This window comes from Rhincodon typus, chromosome 16 (genome assembly GCF_021869965.1).
Source record: "Rhincodon typus isolate 14 chromosome 16, sRhiTyp1.1, whole genome shotgun sequence".
In the NCBI taxonomy this organism is placed as follows: domain Eukaryota; kingdom Metazoa; phylum Chordata; class Chondrichthyes; order Orectolobiformes; family Rhincodontidae; genus Rhincodon; species Rhincodon typus.
Window position 1 is genome coordinate 10,253,079 of NC_063347.1, and position 24,898 is coordinate 10,277,976.

Sequence of the window (24,898 nt, forward strand, 5' to 3'; positions counted from 1 at the left end):
ACTGTGCTGTACTGTTCTATGTTCTTAGAGCCTGTTTCTGTGCCGTATGACTCTTTGGCCCAACCTGTCCACGACAGCCAGGTTTCCTAAACTGAAGTAGGCCCATTTGCCTGTGTTCGTCCATATTCCTCTAAACCTTTCCTATCCATTTACCTGACCAAATGTCTTGTAAATGTTGTAATTGTGCACACCTCCACAACTCCATATATTCTGCGAAAAAGCCTCTCCGGTCCCATTTAAATCTTTTCCCTCTCACCTTAAACCTAAGCCCTCTAGTTTTGGACTCCCCTACCGTAGGGAAAAGGCCTTGGCTATTTACCTGATGTTTTTATAAATCTCTATAAGGTCACCCTCGGCCTATCCAACCTCTCGTTATACCTCAAATTTTCCAGTCTTGGTAACATCTTTGTAAATCTTTTTTATACCCTCTCCAGTTTAATAACATCCTTTCTGTAGCAGGGCAACCAGATTTGTACACAACTCTGTACAAATATAGCGTTACCATTGTTTTGCACAGTTGTAACATGATGTTTCAACTCCTATATTCAATACTCAATACACTGATCGATGAAAGCAAGTGTGCCAAATACTTTCTTCACCACCCTGTCGAGCTGTGATGCCACTTTCAAGGTACTATCTACCTGCACCCCCAAGTCTCTTTGTTCGACAGCATCGACAAGGGTCTACCAATAACTGTGTAAGTCCTGCCCTGGTTTCTCACCAAAATGCAACACCTCACATTTATCTGCGTTAAACTCCATCTGCCATTCCTATTTTCTTTGTTTTATCTCATGAAAGATGGTTTTTCTAGTTTGACACATGTGGAACATCACTCGTTGAGGACAAGGTTAGGATAGCAGTTAGTGGTAGGGTTGCGAGGAGGAGTGTGGATTGAGGCCAAGACTCGGGAACCATCTAGAAGCTGTCATGATTGAGTTGAAATTCTAGCTGGATGACTCAAGCCTACCTTCCTGGTCATCTCCGCTCCTCTTATTCCGGGAATGCAAATTTGAGCTCAGTCCATTCCAAGACAGAAAAAAAGATAAATGATTTATTTTTGATTTTTTTTCACGACTTAGGAGACCGGTGTTACCGCATCGCTTTTGGGGGATGCAGGGATCCTCGGGGCCGTCGGTTGCTAAGCAACCGTCTATTTCATATAGCAGCCTCCCCACAGCCGCGGTCTCGAATGACGCAATGACGCAGAGGGTGGTGCGCGTTCGTCCCCTCCCCCATGGGGCGGAGAGGTTGTGGCGGAAGCGCGGCTGCGCAGTCGGGGAGGCCGGTCCGTTGTGCCGGCGACGCGCACGCGCGTCGTGTGGGGTCCTTCCCCCTTCCCCCCCATCCCACTCCCCGCCTCCCTCAAGACTCGGTTCGCTCGCGCTTCTTCACTTTCTCGGTGTCGGTGAGAGTAATGGCGGAAGGTGGGGTCCCGGACCTAGACAGCCAGAAGAACGAGATCGGGAACTTGTTGAATACCTCGCTCAAGAAAGGGGATTCGTGGTACGCGAAGGCGTCGGGATTTTGGGGGTGGGGGTAGTCGTCGCAGCGGTGATTTAACGCCTCAGGGTCAGGGTGAAGGCCGTGGGTAAGCCCCAGCCCCCTCATTCCCCACTAACCTTCTCTCCCCTTAGTTGCTGGATCTGAAGCAAGGCGTTGGGATAAAATACGGCCGAGGGTGAGCCGGGCCGTGAGGGTCAAATCCCGGGCAGAGCTGGGGTAGGGAGGTGGCCGGTTTGCCATGTGATGGGTATAGGCCTCGGGATTCCGCTAGTGAACCGACCCGGGAAACCCCGGGCCCAGTTCCGACCCTCCGCGCACACAGCACCCCATGCCCATGTCGGTGCAATAACGTGGCCTCAAAAGCCGGTATCTTAGAACATTGTCCAGCCACGAAAACACTAAATCCCGAAGGAGACTGTTTTAAAAGGTTACTTTCAACCTTGGAGCGGATGTTTCGAAATATTAAGGTCTCTGATCCAACTGTGTTTATGTTGAGATTTGATTGCTCGCCAGCGGTCCGCAGCACGCACACTTATAATAACATTTTACTGTAAATGACACTGCAGTTTTATGTGAACTTTATGTTCCATGCACAACAGTTTTTCCGACGGTAGGCTGGTTGCCAAAACATCCTGTTTCTTGCTTGCCCCATTTTTGCCAGTTCCTTTAATTTTTAAGAATGTATTTACGCTTTCAATCTGTATTCAAAAGAAACTTTACTACGACAAGACATTTTTACTATCTATTAACAAAGTGATAGTTTTGGTCAATCATTTTAAGAATTTTACCCATGTGGGTCTGAGTATGTTCAAGTTAGTTAGAACAGGAGAGGGGGCCATCTTTTAGCTGGTTATAAATCCTGAATGCATTTAAGAATTTTCACTTTAAGCACAGCTCTTTCTTGCTGGCCCAGCTGTTCTATTGTGGGAATTAGATCCACTCAGTTCATCCAAGTATTTTACTGTTGCAGGACTTGTATGTTAAAGCAGTTTGGAATTAAGTGTGCATATATTCCCTGAGTAATTTTTGAAAAGTAGAGTACTAACACAATATCATGTCTGTTTACCTTTAACTGGCAAGCTCACTTTACTATTGCAAACAGAAACGAAGGGAAGAAAGAGGGCATTGCTCCAGGCCACCCTTCTGCACTGACAGCTGTCATTCAGCTAAGCATTAGAAAATCTACACTGGGGAGTAGAATGTTTTTCCAGTTTTGTTATCCACTGTTGATGCAACACATCCCAAGGCACAGTCCAATGTACATTCAACTGCTGTTCCCACAAAATACACCTTTAATTTAGCACTTTTTATGTTACTTATTTATTGCTAAATAGGTGCTAGTTTATACCAAATTACAGGCAACTTTTGTGGTGTAAACATGCAGTGCCCAAGAAAAAGGACTGAAGCTATGAAGACAAACTTCTGTATCAAATCTTTTACATTGAGTGAAGAGAGGGAAGAACTGTGATCCTAGAAATCTGAATGAAATTGAAGCCAAGTTTCAGAAGGGAAGGGTGATAAGATTGAATAGGAAACAGTAAGATAGTAATTATGTTGCTAGGTTAGTAATCCAGACTCCTGAGCTAATGATCTTAGTATTGAGTTCAAATTTAGTGAATGAATAAATCAATAGTGTCAGTAATGGGGTTCATGTAACTTCTGGGGTGTCAAAGGAAAAAAAACACTTTGATTACAAATGTTTTTCATGGAAGGAAATTGCCTTTATTCTGTCAAGCCTATATGTGACTCCAGACTAACAACAATGTGGTTGACCTTTCAATACCCCTCTTAAAAGAACAAACAAAAGTTTTCAACCAAGAATAGTTAGGGATGAACAAATAAATGCTCCTGGTCTTGTCATTGACACCCATTCAGTGAATGAATAGAAAGAGGTAACACTTCCCACTGTAACCTATTTTCATGTAGAGGAAAGAAAAGAAAATATTTTCATTGTAAAAATTTCTTCTTTAGTAGTCATGCGAGCTGTTTATCTGTGCCTTAGATCTGGTAGCATTTCAATCAAAAAGCTGTGTATCCAAATCTTCAAATCAGATTTGAGCACTAAATCATTTTGATATGTGTCTTGTACTCTGGGAGAATGCTGCGTTTGCTTCATTGAAGAGGTACCATCTTCTGGATGAGTCATAAACAGTCTGAACTCTTGGGTGGGTATAAAACATCCCTTTGCGCTATCCCGGGAAGAGCAGGTGAGTTGTCCAATAGTCCGAGACAACGTTCATCCCTCATATGGCCCTCAGATGATATGGCCCTTTATTTTGTAATTGTGGTAGAATTTTGCTCTGATTTTGTCTGCAACTGTATATCCTCGTCCCTCTGCTCTATCATTGGTAGCAGAAGTTTGAAAACATCAGACAGTTTCACTGTGGTCCCCTTGATTTGTTTCTCTCACTGGATTTAAAAGCTCTAGAAATTGATTTTTAAATCCATTTTGGTCAACTTTTATGACTTCACTCACTGTCTAAAATTGCTTATGTTGTGTATCTTGCTCAGTCCCTGTTGTGTTTGTTGCAACCAAGCTAATATAACTGTGTTTTGCAAATACACATAATTGTTTAACTCGGTCACCATACCACTGAAATGCCTCCTGTATAATTGTTTCTAAATTGCATTTTCCCCGAAATAAAACACTTCCCAAAATCCTTGACCATGTTCAGTTCAACCTTATGTGTGCACAATCTGAACTTTCATGGCCTTACTTGATGTACCTAGTACTTTAAGACTCTCACTTCTGTTGTACAATATTGTTACTAAGTTCTGTTACATATTTAGTGACATCAGAAACTTCTTGTCTTCATGCTGTAGGTGTTGCACATCTTGAAAATTCTGAAGGGGAAGTATTTAGCATTGTATCTGACTAAACCTGTCAGGGCAAATGCAAATTAGAATAAAGATATGAATGTGAAACTGAGCGCATTTCCACAATGAATACTGGAGGAAAAAGGTGTTGATGCATAGTTGATAACAGACTGAACTTCAGTTAAACTCTTCCAGTTCATTTCTTTAGACAGATATCAAAAGTTCTACTGGTCCCAAGCATACTCTTTGTTTCAGTTTGTGTAAATACATAAGATGGAAGAAGAAATTGAGGGGAAAAAAAATCATGAAGCAATTCTTACTACACCCCATTGTATTTCAACAAAAAATTAAGTGGAAGGAAATCTAAGGAAAGTTAAAGAGGCAGTAGTTAGAATGGAGATAGCCATAAGAAAATTACCTCTGCCAGTAGTCAGTGGATCAGTTACTTGAGGGTACAGAAAGAGAAATTCTCATCACAGAATTTTTTTTGTGTATGGTTCAACATTTATTAGGATTCAGATGTGTTCATAGGCGTCAAGAACAGTGCTCGTGATTTATTATGTTGTAGTTATTCCCAAAAGGGGATTTGCAAGGTTGGTAATGAATACATTTTATTAGAACTTATTATGGGGACCTGCGGACTGTTGCACTGCACTTCTTAAAGTTTTGTTCTTGGGATGTGGATGCCATTGGCAAGGCCATACCATGATTGCCCTTCAGGAGTTGGTGTGTTGCCTCAAATTGCAGCTGTATATGTGCAGGTCACCCCACAATACTGTTGAGTCAGAGTTTCAGGATTATGATCCAGGAACATGGAATGGTGATAAGTCACCAAGTCAGGGTAGTGTGCAAGTTGGAAATGATGGGTTCTCCCATGCAATTATTGCCCTTCTTCGAGATAGAGGTTGCTGTTATTACCTTGATTCTTATTGCCCGTACCTTTGTTAACTTCTTGATTAAAAGTTATGAATTTAGCGCATCTTTTAGTAGTACTAGTTTGAGTTTATTCAGTTGTATAGGTTTTATAGGATAAGCAGCCCTGAAGTAAGCCATTAGCTGTTTCTGTTCCACTTGAGTCTCCTCTTTCCTTATCCAAGCCTATTATTGTAATCCCATATTCACACTCCTTCATGTACTTTCTGCCTTCCCCTTAAATGCATCTATATGTTGACTCTTCTTCAATAAGGGAACTAACAGCAATTAAAAAGATGTAAGTTGAAGATTTAATGCTGGCTGAGTACCATGCCATTTTTTTAAACCCCTATATTTGATGTTGCATTTCCACAGAAATTTAATAAATCAATGATGCCAATTTGCAAAGATTTCAATAGGCAAAGAACACAACCATGCATATGTTTAAGTTCCACTCAAGTCTATTTCTATCTTTTTTGATTTAAATTGACCATTTTGATCTATTTCTCCCTTCTTCAAATGTTTGTTTGGCTTCCTCTTAAATGCGTTTACACTGATTCAGCTATTACTGTGATAGTGAGTTCCACGTTGTTACCATTCCTTAAATAAAATTTCTTCTGAATTTGATATTCGATTTCTTATTTTTATATTGATGGCCCCACATGGAAGCACTTTTACTGTATCCATCAAAAGCTTTCGTATTTTGCAAGTTATTTGACTTACTAGATCACCCTTCAGGCTTTTTTTCAAGAGAAACGACACAACCTGTTTGTTCTTTCTCTCCTGATATGCATACCCATGCATTTTTGCTATCGTCCTTGCTATCATAGGGTAGGCGATGGCCTTGTAGTATTATTGCTGGGCTGTCAACCTAGACACCAAGGTAATGTCCGGGAACCTGGGTTCAAATCCCACCGTGGCAGACGGTGGCATTTGAATTCAATAAAAATATCTGGACTTACGAGTCTTATGATGACCATGAAGCCATTGTTGATTGCTGTAAAAATCCATCTGGTTCACTGATGTCCTTTAGGGAAGGAACCTCCATCCTTACTTGGTCTGGCCTACGTGTGACTCTAGACCCGCAGCAAAGTGGTTGACACTTAACTAACCTCTGGGCAATTAAGGATGGGCAATAAATGCTGCCTGACCAGCGATGCCCTCATTGTTTGAATGAATAAAAAAAAAATCTAAAACATCTGCCTGATTCAAAGCAGGAAAGGTCTTAGAAGCATCATGAAAGAGAAGGCATCGTCTGCAGTTCACAGGTGACTAGCCCAGGGAGATGTGAATAAATATTGTTGGTAACTGAATTCTTTGTGAAATGCACCACAGGGGAAGCAGAATCCAGTGAAAGAATTGATGAAACCCTGGATCATTAAACCTTTGGTGTAGCACTCTCCCAGTTGAGCTATTAAAGTTTCACTTGGAACCTGTGCCTTCTTATTTCCTTTCTTTTAGGTAGCTTAATCTCTGCAGTTTATCAAATTTTGTTTATGGGCTTGATTTTATACGTCTTTAAGCATTCAACTAGTGAAGAATGGTTGTATTCATTGAACAGTTTGCTATTTGAAAGGTTTTGATTTCATAAGCTTGTGTGGGATTAGAAAATGTAAAGATTAGTTTTGTTAATGTAATAAATATGGTATTGCTCGTGTCCTTGGAACCCATGATGCTGGCAGACAAATTGATCAGGTACTGATCTCTAGCATTTTGGCTACAAGCTCAAATAGAAAGTGATACATTGGAAGTTTACAAAAATCAATTTGTGTAATTCTAGCAAAATGATCTCGTCTTTAACCTGTAAGAGGGAGCTGTAATAACGACAACCTGACAGGTTGGATACTTTCTTCAGATAAAGTGAATCATTCATAATGTCTTTAATTTCCTGGGTATGTTTCAGAGTACTTCATAACTAATGGATTGTGTTAACGAAATATAACTACTACTGTAAAACTAAAACCGCAGTTGATTTTGCATGCATCAAGGTTATGCAAACAAAAATGATACAGAATTTACATTCTACAAACAGTCCCTCTTTATGCATCACAGTAGCCTGCCTTTCTCCCTCATTCGTCCAATTCTATCCACGTATCCTTTTACTGTTTAACACATCATAATAGCTAATGTCCTTTTAAATACATCTATATTATTATGTTCCATATTCCAACTATTCTCTGCATTTAAGAAAAGTTTCTTCTGAATTCCTTATTTGATTTATTACTCCTAATTTTAAACAACTGTGCATGTGGAAGGATATCTACATCTATCCAATATCTCCTTTCTAACCTGACTTCTGTTTGGTCATCTTCAATCTTCTATTTTGTGGAGAAAGGAAGAACCTACAAAGTCTTCCCTGATAGTTAGAACATTTCAGTTCCATTATCACCCTTATAATTTTTTTGAACTTGCCCCAGTGCCACTATCCTATACATAATTCAAGGACCAGAATTGTACATAATCATCTTTTTCTTGGTGTTGACTGAAGGAGGAGTTTTAATCAGGCCAATGGAAGAACAGTTCCCATCATCAAAGAGGCAAAGTGGGCTTCTGTTAAGTTCTTATCTGAAATTCAACATCCCTGACAATGCACAACTCTTTCAGTTTCTGCCTGTGCTTTGAACTGATATCCTGGAGTGGAGCTTCAATTGAAAACCTTCTGACTTGGAGGTGCAAATGTTCTATTGCCATTGCCCTGAAACTGAACTGGCAACAGTATAAATATTGTGGCTATAAGAGCAGGTCACAGGCTATGACTTCTGCAGCGACTAACTCCCTGCTGACTGTCCACACAAAGCACAATTCAGGCGTGTGATGGAATACTCTCCATTTGCCTGGATGAGTGCAGCTCCAACACATACAACTTGACACCATCCAGGACAAAGCAGCCTACTTGACTGACGCCATATACATCACCATAACATTACTCCGTTCACCACTGATGCACATTGACAACAGTGTGTACCATCTACAAAATGTGCTGCAGTAACTCACTCAGGCTCCTTGGGCAGCACATTCCAAACCACAACCGATACCCCCTTGAAGGACAAAGGTGTAGGTGCATGGGACCAATATAACCTGCAAATTCCCCTGTAAGCTGCATGTTTCCTGACTTGGAACTATATTGCCTGCTCCCTCATTGTCATTAGGTTAAAGTCTTGGAGTTCCATCTCAAACAGCACTGTAGGTGTGTCTGCACTGGTTCAAGAAGACAGCTCACCACCACCACTTTCTCAAGGGTAAATAAGGGTGAACAGCAAATGTTGTCTGAACAAACAATGTCCATGTGCTGTGAAATAATAACTACTGGTACTTTTGCCTCAGTGCAAGAAGTTCCAACATGGTAACATTTTCCAATCTCTCTTCAAAGCATTAAATGTTCTTTTCAACAATCCACGAGTAAACATATTGACAGTATGGTACTGATTAGAGTGTGTTGAGGAGGTTCCAGGTTACGGTGATTATCATCTGGGTGCTATATTGATCTCTCTCACATTAAGTTATGTGAGAGGAAAAATCTACCATTAACTTCCGAGCAATATTGAGTTTGGGGTTATTTTGCTGGCATTTATGGTTGAACGTTTCACTGAGATAATGGCAGTTTGCAGGAATTTTAAACACTTTGTGGCCAATAAAACAGGCACAAAGGCAGCACCTTGATAGCAAAAAGTGTTACATACAAGTTATGTCTTGTCTTTTATCATTTTTAACTTTAATTTAAAAGGAGTAGCATAGTGGTAACGTTACAGGGCTAGTAATCCAGAGGCCTGCACTAATGCTTCAGAGTCACAGTTCGGATCTCGCGGTGTCTTTTGGGGGAACTTAAATTCAATTAACTAATTAAATCTCTAATTTTAAAAGACAAGTCTCATTAATAAGCCATTTGATTCAGAGAATTCCTTCAGAGGGTGGGTGAGAAGGGCAGATGTCAGCCGCCCTTCTCCATTTTGTCCTATGTGTGATTCCAGACCAACAGCAATGCAGTTGACACTTAACTGCCCTCTGAAATGGTCTGGTTTAGGAGCAATAACTGCTAGCCTTGCTAGTGACACTTGCAAGCCAAGAACCTAAAAACATTGCACCTTGGTGTCCGTCAATGGCGAGGGAAGGTATCAGTGTACTTTCTGATACAGCTGGAAGTGTATTGCCAGAAGATTGGGTACAGATCATCTGCCTGTCCTGCAAGTCACTGAAATTCTCAATTAGTGGGATGGATAGGACGGAAATAGTAATCTTATACACTCAATAATTTGTTTGATTTTCAGGTTCCTAATAGACAGTAGGTGGTTTAAACAATGGAAGAAATATGTGGGTTTCGACAGCTGGGACATGTACAGCGTGGGAGAACACGGAATGTTTCCAGGCCCCATTGATAATTCTGGGCTTTTTGCAGGTAATGAAAGTTGGACACCGTTGAACATTATTTTATATGCAGGTATTAGATTTGTTGTGTGTTTCAGTGAAAGCACATTCAACTTTTGACTGATGTGTTTTCGTCATATGGGCAGTGTACATTTCTTTAAGCACAAAATATTTGTTCTAACTAATACATTTTTTTGGGAGTTATTTAAAAAATAAAACTATTGTAATCCTGTCAGATTTACAGCTTGGAAAGCTAGATAAGAGCAAGTGGATTTAATATTGGTATGTATAATTCATGTTACCTGGCTTGTTCAGTTTGTTTTTAAATCTGTAAATCAAAGTTTCTAGCAAAGAAGAAGGCCATCTCGCCCATCGTGTCTGTATGTACAGCAGAATTAACAATTAAGTTTGAAGAAGTAAATCAGTATAGCCAAGTTATAAATGGGACTAAGTCAGGAGACACACTATATTTTGATAGAAAATTACAATAAGACACTGCAGAACAAATGAGTATGTTAAATTTTTGGAAGATGGATGTTTTAAATGAGGGAAATGTAAAATTGTTAATTTTGGATTCAAGAGCGATAAATTAGAACTTTTTTAAGATCCTGAAAAAACTAGGAACAATGAATGGGAAATAGGATTTGAAAGTTCAGATGGAAAAGTAATAAGCTGGTGCATATGTACGAAAAATAATCAAAACCCGAATGGAAATATTGGTTTTATTTCAATTCGATGGCAGTACAGCATTGAGGAAGTGATAGTGGTGTGCATATAAACTGTGCCATGACCCATCTTGAGTACTGTGTTCAGTTTTTGGCTCCTCAGGAACAATGACATCAACATTGGAGGGAATGCAGAACTGATTCACCACGTTGATACTAGGGTTTCAGCAATGATATTGTGACGTCAATTTGCATTAAATTGGTTTATAATTCTTCCGATTTTCTAAGTTTGTGGGTAATCTAATCAGCATTTTGAAAACTGAAATCAACTAATTTTTACTAAGTAAGGATTCAAAATATGTGAATTAAATGTGTACAATTGGTGTGTGATATCAATTGTCCATAAAACACAATGGTGGAATATGTCCATGGAGTTATGTTTGTAACCCAAACAAATACATAAACTTTATCCTTAAGAGATTATACTTTTAGCTGAAATCTGATTAATTATGTTCTTTAAACAAATGTTGGCTTTGCATGTGTAATTCTGCTTTGATAGACATGTACCAGTGTGAAAGAGCCACTTATTTTGAAAACAAATGTTTTTCCACAAGTTATAATTGCAATTGACTCAATGTCGCTGGCTACTTTGAAGAGAAGTTTGAAATGTAATTTGCACCATTCTTTTAAAATAATGGCTTGACTCCAGATGTTTCGTTTTCTAAAGATGATTCTATAAGAGCTATTTAAATGAGTTTAAATAACATCGCAGTGTTAAAACGACTTTAATTTCAACTTCATTCGGAAGATCTAATGCAGGAGGGAAGTACACAGTAAATGGCAGACCCTTAGAAGCATTAACATACAGAGGGAGCAAGAAGTACAGGTCAGTAGTTTCCTGAAAATGGTGAGACAAATGGATAAGGTGGTCAAGAAGGCATATGCCATGCTTGCCTCCTTCAGTCGGGGGCATAGAGTATAAAAATTGACGAGTCATGTTGCAGGCATACAGAACTTCAGTTTGGCCCCGTTTGGAACATTGTATAAAGTTCTGGGTGCCACACTACCAGAAGGATATGAAGGCTTTGGAGAGGGTACAGAAACAGTTTATCAGGATGTTATCTGGTTTGGAAGGCATTAGCTATGAAGAGAGATTGGACAAACTTATTATGTTTTCACGCAAAAGTCAGTGCGTGACAGTTGACCTGATATAGAAGTTTACAAAATTGCGAGGCGTGGATAGTCAGAATCTTTTTCCCAGGATAATGTCAATTACTGGAGGACATATTTTTACAGTAAAAGGGGGAAAGTTTGAAGGAGAAAAGAGAAGTGAGGTTTTTTGCACAGAGCGTGGCGAGTGCATGGCCAGAAGAGTTGGTAGAAGCAGATACAGTTGCGATGCTTAAGAGACATCTTGACAAATACATGAATAGGCAGGGAATAGAGGGATACAGACAATGTGGAGGCAGAAGCTTTTAGTTTAGAAAGGCGTCATGTTCTTTGAATTGCAGGGTCGATCACCGCATTACAGTTCCTAAACCAATCTTTGCTGCTGTGGGAATGCACCAAATTAAATTTGGGTGCCTTTCTATCTTTAGAGGATACTGAGTTGCTTCCAAGTTGTTCTTTGATGTCTTCTGTCAAGTATATCATGGCAGCATAAGCAGAGACATGGAAGTAGGTCAGTATTTTAAATGCAAGTTGTACAAGGCCCTCACGATAAGTTAAATTGCTGAGAGTTTTTCATTACAGCACTTTTTGCATCTAAACTTGTCAGGAGTAGAATTATTTTTGTTTTATAATTCAAGAAATATTCATGGATATGCTGGTCTCCTACAGTATTTTCCCCTCCTTCAATGTCAATTGTAATTTATTAAAAATAAAATTATATTTTAGGAGTTTAAAATGAAAGGTATTTACATTATTGTGAACTTGTAATATTCCAAATAGAAGAATATCCTCTTCCAGATTCACATTTTTTGGATGAACTATGATCAGGTCTAATGTTTGGCCACAATATAAGTTTACCTGCTTGCAGTCCAAAATCTTGGTTTCTGTCAGTTCATGTTGAATGTCCCTTCTAAAGTAGAACTGCTGAAATGGGATTCTTGGCTGAAATGCTCTGTGAACATCCAGAGGTCAGATTAAAGAGTGGTGACTGTCTGACATCCTTGGCTCTTGTTGATAACTGTCTGAGTGGTTCAGAATAGTTCAGTTGCTACCCATGAAATCCCGCTTGTTTTGTGTGATATCTGCCAACTGGTGATTGTCATCATGTAATCAAAGGTTCTTATAAGCCTCAATGGTATCTTCTAAAGAAACTGATGCCAAATGGTATTTTATCAAATGATTAGAGACCAACAAATCTGGCTTCTAAAAACAGCATGGTACACGATTTGGCTCATGTACAAAATTTATATTAATGACGGCATCTCCTGCACCTCTTCCACATGGCTGAATTGCTGTTGCACAAAGTACCTGCTACCTACTTTTTCTTTGTCTTTCTCCATTCCTTGCGTATTGGGCCATTTTCTTGATTAGCACCAACTGTACACTGGGCTGTTAAAAAGTAAAGCAAAGTGGAATGAACTAATATTTAAACATGGGTAAGTTGAAGACAGCAAGTTATGGATTTTACATAAATGCATGAATAATAATGGAATTTGAGCTGAAAATACTGTACCTTATCCAGTTGCTGAATATGTTGCAGGTAGTATTGTAAGTTGCATGTGTTAAAAGTGCTTATTATTCCCTTATTTGAATGTTCTCAAAGATCTGAATTATTTTGAGAAAACATTTAGTTAAACCACACACAGTTATATCTAAGCCACACCTAAATGTTTGTCATATAATCAGTTCAGTTATTGTAATTATGTAAATTTTCGCCAATCATTCTTTCCAAATGCAGGTAAAGATGCTTAGGAATATGGAGGAATGAGAACTTATTAATGTTGCAGGAATCTTAACTTGTAATTTATTCCCTATGGTTTTCATAGATATAGAAACACAGGCCCTGAAAGAACACTTGATTGATGAGTTGGATTATGTCCTGGTTCCCACTGAAGCTTGGAACAAGTTGGTCAGTTGGTATAGTTGTGTTGTAGGTCAGGAACCCATTGTACGAAAGGTAAGCCTGTTAAAACTCATTAATTCCTTGGATTTATTTCTGAATTTCAATTTAATATTTTAAAAATTTGTTTTGACAGTGAACTGAATTGTATAAAAGCCAAAAGAACTGTGGATGCTATAAACAAAACAGGAACAAAAACCAGTTGCTGGAAAAGCTCAGCAGGTCTGGCAGCATCTGTGAAGAAAAAAAATCAAGAGTTTATGTTTCAGGTCCAGTGACCCTTCCTGAGCTTTTCCAGGAACTTCTGTTAATTGTAATGAAGTGTGTGGAATTGTTTCTAGTTCATATTGTAAAATGAAAATGAGCTTAAAACCTAAGAAATATAATTCTGCTGAATAGTAATTTGAGAGAAACTGTTTTTAATCAATTATATTTTTAAAATATGAGTAATGCTTGTAAAGCCACATTTACTGCCTGTTCCTATTTGTTTTGAGTAGGCTGCTAGACAACGTTAGTGGACACAAGCTTGAGTTTTGACTTGGATCTCATGTAGTAAAACACTGCTGCAACTTCCATGGGTGCCAATGCTCAAATTATCAAATTGATTGAACTTAAAACCAACACTTTACATTTGTTGCAGGTTCATTTAAGGTGACCACCGAACTCTATGCATAATTTGAGCATAAACAGCGAAAATTGAGGAAAATTTCTCTATATAGATCGCAAATCAAGAGTTGTCTGTAATATATTCCTTGCCCAAATCTGATGTATATAAAAAATAGAAGATTGCCCCTACTGTCCAGTCAGGGTCGAGTAATTTTTTTAAGCAAAAACTATTCAAGGCAACTGCTTTTACGAAAAAGTTAAGCTGAGTATAACTATACATGTACACAAGCTAGAAACCATGGCAGCTACAAGTCATTTGATGATGGAACTTAGTTGTATGTGAATTACAAAGGCATATGCCCAGGTGTGTAAACATCTTCGTCCTAATGATAACTTTGTTTATTAACAATTCATTATGACCAGGTAACTTTTACTTTGACCAGAAGTGGGGCTGAGAACCACACGTGGGGAAAGAACTCTCTGGAATCCTAGTGTCTTATTATTTAGGTTTATTGGATGCGTTACCCACCATCAGCAGCTATCTTAGCTTGCTAGCTAAAAATAATTTTAAAAGGAAAGCTGCCTGGACAAAGAGATTCTATCTTGAACCAGCCAGAAGGAACAGCTCTCTAGGTAGAGAATGAGTGAGGAAAGACAGTGAGAGAGGGGGGCATATGAAACCAGTTACGACATATAACTTGGCAGCTTGAAATGCCACACCTGCAGAACCTCTCGCTCCTTTCTCACTACCAAAATGTGCTGTCCTATGGAATCTACATGCCTAAGAAAATGCCATCGTAGCATTGACTTCAAGATAATTTTGTTTCAGCAGCAAGGAGCTCTAGCAATAGGGTCTGAATGATATATCACAAAGACTTACTTGGGCTTTCTTCTGAAAGTATTCTTTTTGTTTCATCAGTACTACTTTTAAACTCGATGCCTGTATTTTCTTATTTGTAACCTTATCCCTTTATCCAGAAGAAACATTCAGCAATAACTTGTAATAATTTAACCTTTGCCTGTTTAAACCAAAAGTTTAACAGCTGGTCAACTTTAACTTGTGCATTACAAATTAAAAGGGGACTAAACAAAATATGTTAATCCACCATTCATTGACCATACAGGGAACATGCACAGTGGACATGGAGAGAACAAACATTAAGCGTTGGATAGAATTTTCTGCAAAGTATACATTTCAATTCTAAGCAGTCATGCTAGTATGGTTAAGTTGAGAAAGTTAGTTTGTACAGATAATTTATTCTCCATGATGGATTTTTGTGGTGTTGTAATTTTTTTTATTTGAAACCTGGCCTACCAGTAGGCAAGTATCTACTCCATATTCTACAATCGATGGTATAATCGTTGAGTATATTTTAACATGGAAAGTAACTACTGGTAGATAAATTGAGCAAAGTTTGCATAGATTTTAGTCAGGTTAATTCTTTTAAGCTTTGTTTTTACTATATTTTACAATTGAACAAATGCTCAGTTAGGTCCAAGCCAAAGGTTTAGTGGCTTTATGCTATTCTGTTTCTTGGCAGCTGTTTTTGTTTTTGTCAAGTGTGAAGAATAAACTTGAGCATCTGAATTCCAAAACTTCATCTTTACATTCTTTGGCATCATGCTATATAAGTATGTGCCAGACACAGTCGCGTATGCACCAGACACAGTCGCGTATGCCCCATATGTTTTTTGTCAGCATTTATTTATACAAATGTCCAAACTCTCAACCCCAAATTTTACATAGTAAAAACCGAAAGATCTGCGGATGCTGTAAATCAGGAACAAAAACAAAGTTGGTGGAGAAGCTGAGCAAGTCTGGCAGCATCTGAGGAAGGGTCACTGGACCCGAAACGTTAACTCTGTTTTTTTCCTTTACAGATGCTGCCAGACCTGCTGCGCTTCTCCAGCAACTTTGTTTTTGTTCCCAAATTTTACATGTTTATTGTAATTTGAAACAAGAAATGCTAGCTTGAGGATAATATATCTGTAGTGACTATTGAAGGCTTGTGTTACAGTTCACTTGGAGTCAAGAGTTGCTGAGCCGACATGTATGTTGTAGTCTTGAGCTGTGGATGATAATGACAGAAAGAACATTGGAAATTCTTTGATATAGATAACTTCTTGATTGGTAGGGGGAATCGAGGAAATACGGGGAGAAGGCAGGAGAATGGAGTTGAGGAACAAATCAGCCATGATCAATTGATGGTGCAGACTCAATGGGCTATGTGGCCTAATTCTGTTCCTATGTCTTATGATCTTATATGGCTGACCAGGAATCTACTCCATTCTTAGCACCTGCCTTGGAAAACTTCGCAGAATGGCACACGCAACAATGATTTGTGGCTCAGAGTCAGGGACTGTAGCACAAGATCTCCTCTGTTGTTCATGTAACTGTTGCTTGTCATTGTGCAACACATTGTTTAGCTTCAGTTATTTGCTGTATTTTTTTCCTTGTGTTTACAGTCTGCGTAAATCCTTTACCTTTTCTGTTTACCCAGTATCAATATCATCTAGAAATTAGATACAGTCGGTTAGACAGACTGAGATTAGTGATTAATTGGTTTTATGTTGCAAGCCCATGTCTCTATGAAGTTTAGACTGCAGAGACTCGATTCAATGGGTCCAAGAGGTTTAAGAAACCCAAGCGTGCAAGCTATCTTGTCTTTGTAAACTGCATATTTGATTATCCCCATTCTAAGGAGTATTGTGAAATCAGGAATCTTATAATGGATTTATTGGCTGCATATCGTTCTGATAATATTCCAGAATATTTACTAAAGGATCCAAGCCAGTGTTTTAGTTGAGAGCACAGCATTTCCGCGTCATAGAACCAGTACCTAACCACATTCAATGTTCCACTTTGACATGATAGCTGTCTGCCTTTATTTCGTGTATATTTAAGAGACTGGTTGAGAGTGATACCAGGAAGCTAAAAATCTCAATTTATTGAAAGAATCACATAATTTAATCAAATCTTGTGGACAGGATAATCAAAACTACTTTAATTTCTTTTTCGTTTGAAAGGAGCACATATCTGAATACTATCAGAACTTGGTTGTTGAATTGTGTGCTTTGTGGCATTATCAGATTATCCTTTCAAAGACTGTGAAAATGTTTCATAACTTAAATGATTACCTGCTCGTCCTAGTTATTTGAAGTATTTGATATGTTGTATGCATTAGCCAACACCTCAAGACTAGGAAGATTTTCTCCTGCTCTGGAATTGTATGTCCTGAGGTGACAACAGCCCAATGCTTGATCTGTACAGGTAGGGCAGATGATGTTGGAGAGGTAGGTTGTGGGGAGGCTCTGGCTTTCATCTCCTGTTTGTTGGCCTCCACCTGGTCTTCTCAGATGCTCGAGGTGGTTAGAACCTTGGTAGATGCTTCTGATCTAGTTTGGGTACCCTGGGTAAGAGATTCCTATGAGTCAAAAGGGCTGTTGAGTGTCTTCATGGAGACTTTTAAGGGTTTGAATAAGGCATGTCATTAACAGTTTATTTCTGCCCTCCTGGCAACCACTTGCTGTGGTGGAGCTAGAGAGAGTACTTTGCTTTGGGTGTCTTTTGTCAGGCATGGGAATGATGCGGCCTGCCCATCATAGCTGATTGACCATAACCAATGCTTAACGCTTTCGGAGTGTCGGTCTGAGAGAGAACACTGATATTGGCTTGCTTATCCTGCTGTTAGATGTGCAGGGTTTTGCAGAGGCATTACTGGTGATAATTCTTGAGTTGAGATGTCTGCTGTGCATTGACCACGCCTCTGATATATGCAGAAAAGTAGATAGTTCTCTAACCCTGTAAACCATGATTTTGGTGCCAGAATTGAGGACTTTCTGAGGAAACACTCTGTTCCTCAGATAGCCAAAAGCAGTGCTGACACACTGGAGGTATTGCTGAATTTTCATCAATGTCTGTCCTCGCTGGAAGGAGGCTCCCAAGGTATGTGAATGGATCCAGGTTGCCCAGTGGCTTGGAGGGGTCTTGATGGTCGGGGGCAGTTTTTTTTGGTATGTCCAGGCTAACAGCCTAAAACCCTAAGCTGTAACAACCCTAAAGTTGATTTGTAAATGTTGCAGTAATGCTTTTGAGTTTGCCAAATTGAATAATCTATAAAATATTAATGTAAATCTTTCAATTGATTAGAAACTGGTACATAGAACTAGATGGTTGTCCACTTGAGGGAACTTTCTACTAATTTCAGAGACCTGTTAACAGAGATCTGGGAGCATAGCTTGAAGGATCTTGGTTCAGAAAGCCTGTAGCTTTGAAAGGCAAAGGTCAATGAAAAGTTTTACTAAACATTTAATCTTTGTTACTTTTGTCATGTATTTCCTTGTTCTGTTGTGTTTTCTAATGTAGTAATGCACTTTTTTCACAGGTGGTTGAGCATGGGATGTTTGTAAAACACTGTAAAGTAGAGGTTTACCTCTTAGAATTAAAATTGTGTGAAAACAACAACATGGACAATGTGGTGACACGCCATTTCAGCAAAGCAGATACCATAGGTAAACCCATTTCTTTGTGTTATTTCTAGGACATCATTCTGCTGTAAAATGAGGTTGCATCTCAAAGTAAAGCATGTTTTAATATTGGGGATCACAATCTACAGCATTCACCTTCAGTTTGAACGTAAAAATTTGGAAGTGCTATACACCACTCTTCAGAATCCAGTGTTTATCATGTAAGGTTGTGTTGAAAGTAAATTCAGTAAAAAATACAAATGTTTCCAGTGAACAGTTCTAAAAGATAAGAGACAAACGGAAGTTGCTGGAGAAACTCAGCAGGTCTGGCAATGTCTGTGAAGAGAAAGCAGAGTTCAGAACAGAAATGCAGTTTTCTTTCCACTGATGCTGCCAGACCTGCTGAGTTTCTCCAGAACTTTCTGTTTTGGTTTATTTCAGATCTCCATTATCTGCAATTCTGTTTTAAATTCACTGTAAAGGGTATGTATTCAGCTTTCTGACTTTTGTTTATACTATTTTTTTCTTTTTGAAACTGTCAGTGAGGTAGCCAGAATAAGGTGAACTCTGATCAGCGGAGCTTCACCAAGTTTATGCAGGGTAGATTTGTTAAAACTGCCTTTGACAAGTAATTTTGAAAGCATACCTCTCAGTGAATCAGCAGCTAAAGTACAAATCTCTCAATTGTAATATTGGTACCATGGCTGTACAGATTAGCACATTTCATTTAAAGAAGAAGGCTTAAACTACAATTCTAACAAATAAATGAGTTTGCCCTAATTCACTAATTATTACAAGCCCATGTCAGATAAAACCTTGAGATCTTTTTATTAAGAGCAGCATAGCCAGAACCTCAAAACTGTTCCAATAATTCTTGGCAAGATGATTTAGGTACTACTGCAGATTACAAGGTAGTGTGGATGTTTCTCTTGTGTATCAACTTTATTTTTAAAAAAGCACAAGTTTATGCATGCGCTATAACCACAGATTAGAGTAGCTATGTATCATAGAAACAACAAGGATAGTGCCAAGATAGGCAATGCAGGTAAAACAACACCAGTACAGGAAATGGAGATATAGAATAGATAGCCAGTGCCACGTTACCAACTGAGCAGAAGTGAAGGGTTCAGCTTCCAAAATGTTAGATATGAGAGAAATGGCATCATTTGGAAAAATTAAGGCAACAAGGATGGCTTGCAGAAGCCAGAAGATGAAAAAAAAAATCAAGATATACTCAGCTTTTCAACAGTAAATTTCTAGGCAAATGCCAAACCCAAATGACACTGGTTAATATTTTAACCTACTTTTGAATCAACCTATTCTGATAAGTTGTCACACACCTCTTGCACAGGTAGGACTTGAATCCAGGCCTCCTGGCTCAAAGATTAGGATACCACTACTGCACCACAAGAGCCCTTAGAAGTCTGATGCTGTACTAACTGAACTGTGGGCCCTTAAAAATCTTTTGCACTGGTATTCCCAATACTCTCCCATTCAAGTACTAACCAAGCCTCTGTCTGCTTAGCTTCTGAAATCAGATGTTTTCAGACTAGCATTGTAATTGGCAAAAAGGCTTGCTGTAAATGCTGACACTCCTTTCTTGTATGTCTCTGACTCCTGATTCTTGTCCCTCTTGCAGCCTGTCCAATTTGAGTTGTTGCAACTTTGTTGTTGCAACTGTGGCAGGGAATATTTACTTGTGGATAACTGAGTGCCTTAGGAGCCTTGAGAGTATGCAAGAGGTCATACTGTACATAACAACATTACATTGTTGCTAAGAAAGCAACTGATTTAGATTTTGAATTGCCGCAACAGTAGCTTTTCAGGTCTGTAGGTTATGGATTATTTCTACCTACTAAATAAGTCACTTGTATTATTTCTGTGGCAGTTCCTAGTCCGCAGGATAACAATTGATCAAGGCAGGTGTCGATTTTAATCAGTGGCATAACTCTAGTAGTCGATGGAAGAGGGAGGTCTAAGGTAAAGCCTTGCTTTGAGCAGTGTATTTATATTCTTGTCGGATTCCCATCTGGAAAACATCAGTCATGCGCTGCCATCTACAGTTCAGCACTTAGTTCAGTGTTATGTGGGTTTAGATTTACAGTTAAAATATGGCAAATCTAGCTGTCTAACTTTGAAATTATCCAAATGCAACACAAAATAAGCAATTGATCCTATTTATTGCAAATAAAAGTAATGTTAAAATAATGCAGTAATCAGTTTATGAATAAAGTATATGTCTGGAAACTAAAATGTATGAAAGCCAAATCACTTCTATGTATTCCAATGTCATTTATATAGGATTTCTGAATCTTCAACTAGTGACATATGGGTTTTCCATGTCTGAAGGAGTTTTAATGATTGATATAACTATTTCAATAACAATTGTGATTTTTTTTTTAAACATTTGAGAGCGAATGTTCAGGTAGGCTAGTGAGAATTTTGGAAGGTTTACTTTGGAAGACTAGTGTGAGCAAACAAAATAAACAGTTCTCAATTAGGTTTTCAGTTTAGAAGATCGGAGACTGATATTTTGTTTTCTGTTTTGATTAGGGGAAACAAAAATAACTTAGGGAGAAAAAAAGGTTAATTTTCAGTTTGGGCAGTTTGTGGAAGGCTTGATTGAAACTGGATGCATAAACTAGTTGCTCCTGAGAAAGGGAGGTAGTTTAAAACTGTAAACGAGGCTAACTCTGTAGGAGGTAATAACCTCTTCCTGGAGTGTATCAGATTCTCAAGAGTGAACTTTAGAGGTGAAGGTAGGTGGAATTCACGCTGTTGTAATGGAAGTGTATTTTACCATGTATTTAGAAATCTTTAAATTAGCATTACATGCAGTTAGTTTCTTATTCCTATTTTATCTACAATCCTTTTGTGTAATAAATGTTTGCTTTATTGTTAAATTCAAACTGCAGCTTTGTGTTTGTGTACTCACAAAAGGCTACCTCATTAAACGCAAATAAAAAAGACAAAACGTGATCTGACTTATCCAAGAATAACTGGGATCATAATTATAGCATCTTGTTGTTCTCTCTTTGTAAAACTAAAATATGAAGCAAACATTTGCATTTTAACCAAGCATCTTGGCATTTGTTCATAAAAAGAAATGGTTCTTGCGTACAGTACTCACAACTCTACAAAGTTATTTGAATTTTGCAAATTTTCAGACATACCTTTGCCTGATATCAGGTAATAGTACAGTCGGTTCTGCTACAATGCGATGGTTGCTTTCCTGTGCAACACCGCATTATAGAAAATCACGCTATAGAAATAACAGGGTCTGTGGGAAAAGTGGGGTTAGGGACAGACCAGAAAAAAAATCACTCAAAGGCCTAACACGCTGGATAGCACAGTTTGAATAAATGTTAAATTCATATCTAATAATGAAATAAAAATAACTTACCTTGGAAAAATGTCAAGATGACTTTGATGGGAGTGGAGGTTTTGAGGTTGCTCTGTTAATGCAGGGGCTGAGGGTTGTCATCGTCATTGTCATCGTCATTGTCATCACCTTCAGTTGTGGATGCAGTGTTAGGGCGAAAAATAGTTATTCCAGAAGTGGATGGTTGTGGTTCATTGCCTGACTGTTTCTTGGGGGTTGGCTTAATAAAAAAACAATTTTTGCTGCTTTTCCCTTTTTCTTTTTCATGAAGAAGCTGTTCATAGGGTGCCACGTAAGATCTTATTCCTCAAACTGCTACCATGCTGAGTTCTGCATTTGTAATCGTTGTCCTCTAAGAGTTGCAACTGCTTCTCAATTTCCCTCAGGATAGAAGACAAAACAGAAGTGGAAAGTTTTCATGGTGCTGCATCCTGGACTACTACTACTTCAACTCCAGCTTCCACTCCCCCCTCATAACAAGTTGTTGTAGATCAGCTTTAGAAACGTCTTTACAGTGGGACTCAAGCAGCTGTTCCACATCCTCACACTCCACTTCTTCAAATCGAGCTTGCTTTGCAAGATTGACACAATGTTCTTTGATTCTTGGGAGCTCCTCTGACAAATGTTGAGGGTTATTTAATAAATTATGAAATCTTTAAACCCTATAACTTGTGATTTTGTAATCCATGCAATTTTGTTTTCAATATACGATAGTGTGTTTTGCTAAGTGTAAGGACAGGAAAATACCTTCAATGGACCATTTAAGTCATTCTCTTTACATGTTGAAGCCAAGCCGTGACTATATTTACACTCAAAATATGATTTTGTTTTTCTTACATAATTTAGGTAAGTGTTTAGCCGTTCAGCCACTTTGAGAATGTTCCACCTTAATAAAGTTATGACTGATCCACACCCTAACTAATCTTTGCCCACATCTCTCCATGCCTCTGATCGTAAAAAAATTAATCAATTGAAAATTTAAAGTTAGCAATTGATTTGGCATTAATTGGACTGTATTTAGAAATGTTTCCTAATTTCACTCCTGAATGGCCTGGCTCTAATTTTTAGTCTCTATTCTTACAGACCCCAACCAGCAAAGAAAATTTGTCTGCTTGCCATATTTGCTCCCCTTAATATCTTGAAAACCTTGACATTTGTCTTTCTTTGCCTGTCTCCATCGTCCATCACTCAAGGGAGGCAGCCACGTCAATTACATGGCATACGTCAAGCTTTTAAATGCATGTAAAGCCTCTTTGATATCCAAGTTAAAGTAGTTTTCAAATGAACCTTTTAACTTATAATTTTAAAACAATGTTTAATTATTGTGGTTGCTTAAGTGATCTTGCTGTCATTTGGTTTCTTACCCAGTTATGATTGATTTGTTCATTTGATAACTAATGTTTCTAATGGATTTGTATGTTTAATTGCCATATTTCATTTATGCCCCCTTTCCTTAACAGATACAATAGAAAAGGAGATGCGAAAACTGTTCAATATTTCAGCTGAAAAGGAGACAAGGTTGTGGAATAGATACATGACAAATACTTATGAGCAGCTTAACAAACCAGATAGCACTGTACAAGATGCTGGTTTGTATCAGGGACAGGTGGGTACAACATTCTTTAATTATGCATGGTGACAGTGATGCTTGAAGTGAGAGCACTTCAAGATTTGGAAGAACTAAAAAATGCTATTGAGAGGGCAGAAGGTAACCATAAAATGTAGGTGCAGAGTAGGCCATTTGGTCTATCAGGTGTGCACAACCTTTCAAGGAGATCATGGCTGATCTGATATTTCTTATCCTCCCTTTCCTGCCTTTTTTTGCATAACCCTTGATTCCTTCTTCACTGGTTAAAAACCTTATCTGTCACAACCTTGAATATTGTTAACAACCGAATCTTGACGCCCCTCTGTAAAGAACTCCACAGGCTCACTGCTATGAGAGGAGAAATTTGTCCATCTGTTTTAAGTAGGTGACGTTTTACTCTGATATGTTTTTGATCCCAGATACTCAAAATCACAAATGTTACAGCACAAAAGGAAGCATTTCAACCCATTGTATTTGCACCAGCTTATTAAATCAGCATGATTGCCTAGTGACAATCTCCTGCTTTTTCCCCATACCATTGCACACTATTTCTCACCAAATAATCATCCAATGCCCTCATCGATGCCACAATTGATCCTGCCTCCACCACATAGAGTAGAATAGAAATTTATTGTCGTGTGTACTTTACATGAAAAATACATCCCCACACCACACTGCCTGTAATAATGACATCATACATAATAATAGAAAAGTAAAATTATGACACAGTTCATCACAGTTCAGTTAACGGCGCTTGGGCTCAGGGAAAGCCGATTAAGGAACAATGAAATGCGGTGAAGATGCAACTGGGATGAAATCGCCATGTCAGGGCAGAAGCCTCTGCCGAAGAAAACCGCCGCACAGTGCAGAGAGAAGTCCCAGCTCCCTATCCAATGCTGCTGCTGATCTGTCCATTCCTCGGCCCAGCCTGCGAGTCTGGGCCGGGGGAATCAGCCCAGGACCTGCTCCTTGCCTGTTGGGAGACCCTGGGCTATGATGGACCGCGTTCAGCTTGTTCTGACGTTCAGGCAGTGCATTCCATGCCCTAACTCGTGTTTTTTATTTGTTCAAGGGATGTGGGTGTCGCTGGCCAGCATTTGCTGCCCTCCCAAATTGTCCAGAGAGCAGTCAAGAGTTAACCATATTGCTGTGAGTCTGCAGTCACATATAGGTCAGACCAGGTAAATGCAACAGTTTCCCTTCCCAAAGGACATTAATGGCCCAAGTGGATTTTTCTGATAAGCAGCAATAGTTTCATGGTGGTCATTAGGCTCTCAATTCCAGATTTTTTAATTCAAGAAGTTACACCATCTACTGTAGCAGGATTCAAATCTGGAGCCACACAACATAACCTGGATCTCTGGATTACAATGATAATACCACATGGCCATTGCCTCCCCAAAAAGGTGTGAAAATGTTTCTCTGCACTTTGCCGTTGCTCCTTTCTCAGAAGGGGTCAACGTCACTGTTTTTTTCCACAAGCAGAAATGCTTCTGCATCTCCCCTGACAAGCCCCCTACGAATCT

The 24,898-nt window shown here is 38.8% G+C and overlaps 1 protein-coding gene across 1 annotated transcript; it reads left to right on the forward strand.

Moving 5' to 3' along the window:
- The first annotated feature begins 1,287 nt into the window (after nucleotides 1-1,287).
- Nucleotides 1,288-24,562, forward strand: LOC125485175 (ubiquitin carboxyl-terminal hydrolase 4-like). The gene is made up of 6 exons (XM_048606778.1): nucleotides 1,288-1,503; nucleotides 9,498-9,625; nucleotides 13,256-13,386; nucleotides 18,321-18,447; nucleotides 23,245-23,390; nucleotides 24,445-24,562. The coding sequence occupies exons 1-6, from the start codon at nucleotides 1,415-1,417 to the stop codon at nucleotides 24,523-24,525; spliced, it is 702 nt and encodes a 233-aa protein (XP_048462735.1). The 5' UTR covers nucleotides 1,288-1,414; the 3' UTR covers nucleotides 24,526-24,562.
- The last annotated feature ends 336 nt before the right edge of the window (nucleotides 24,563-24,898 follow it).

What these genes read in the sequence shown, in the direction of transcription:
- LOC125485175 (XM_048606778.1), top strand. Translation starts at nt 1,415, where the DNA reads ATGGCGGAAGGTGGGGTCCCGGACCTAGACAGCCAGAAGAACGAGATC. An exon ending in AGGAACCCATTGTACGAAAG is followed by an intron (nt 13,387 to 18,320) that starts GTAAGCCTGTTA and finishes CTTTTTTCACAG; the next exon opens with GTGGTTGAGCATGGGATGTT. An exon ending in CAGCAAAGCAGATACCATAG is followed by an intron (nt 18,448 to 23,244) that starts GTAAACCCATTT and finishes TTTCCTTAACAG; the next exon opens with ATACAATAGAAAAGGAGATG.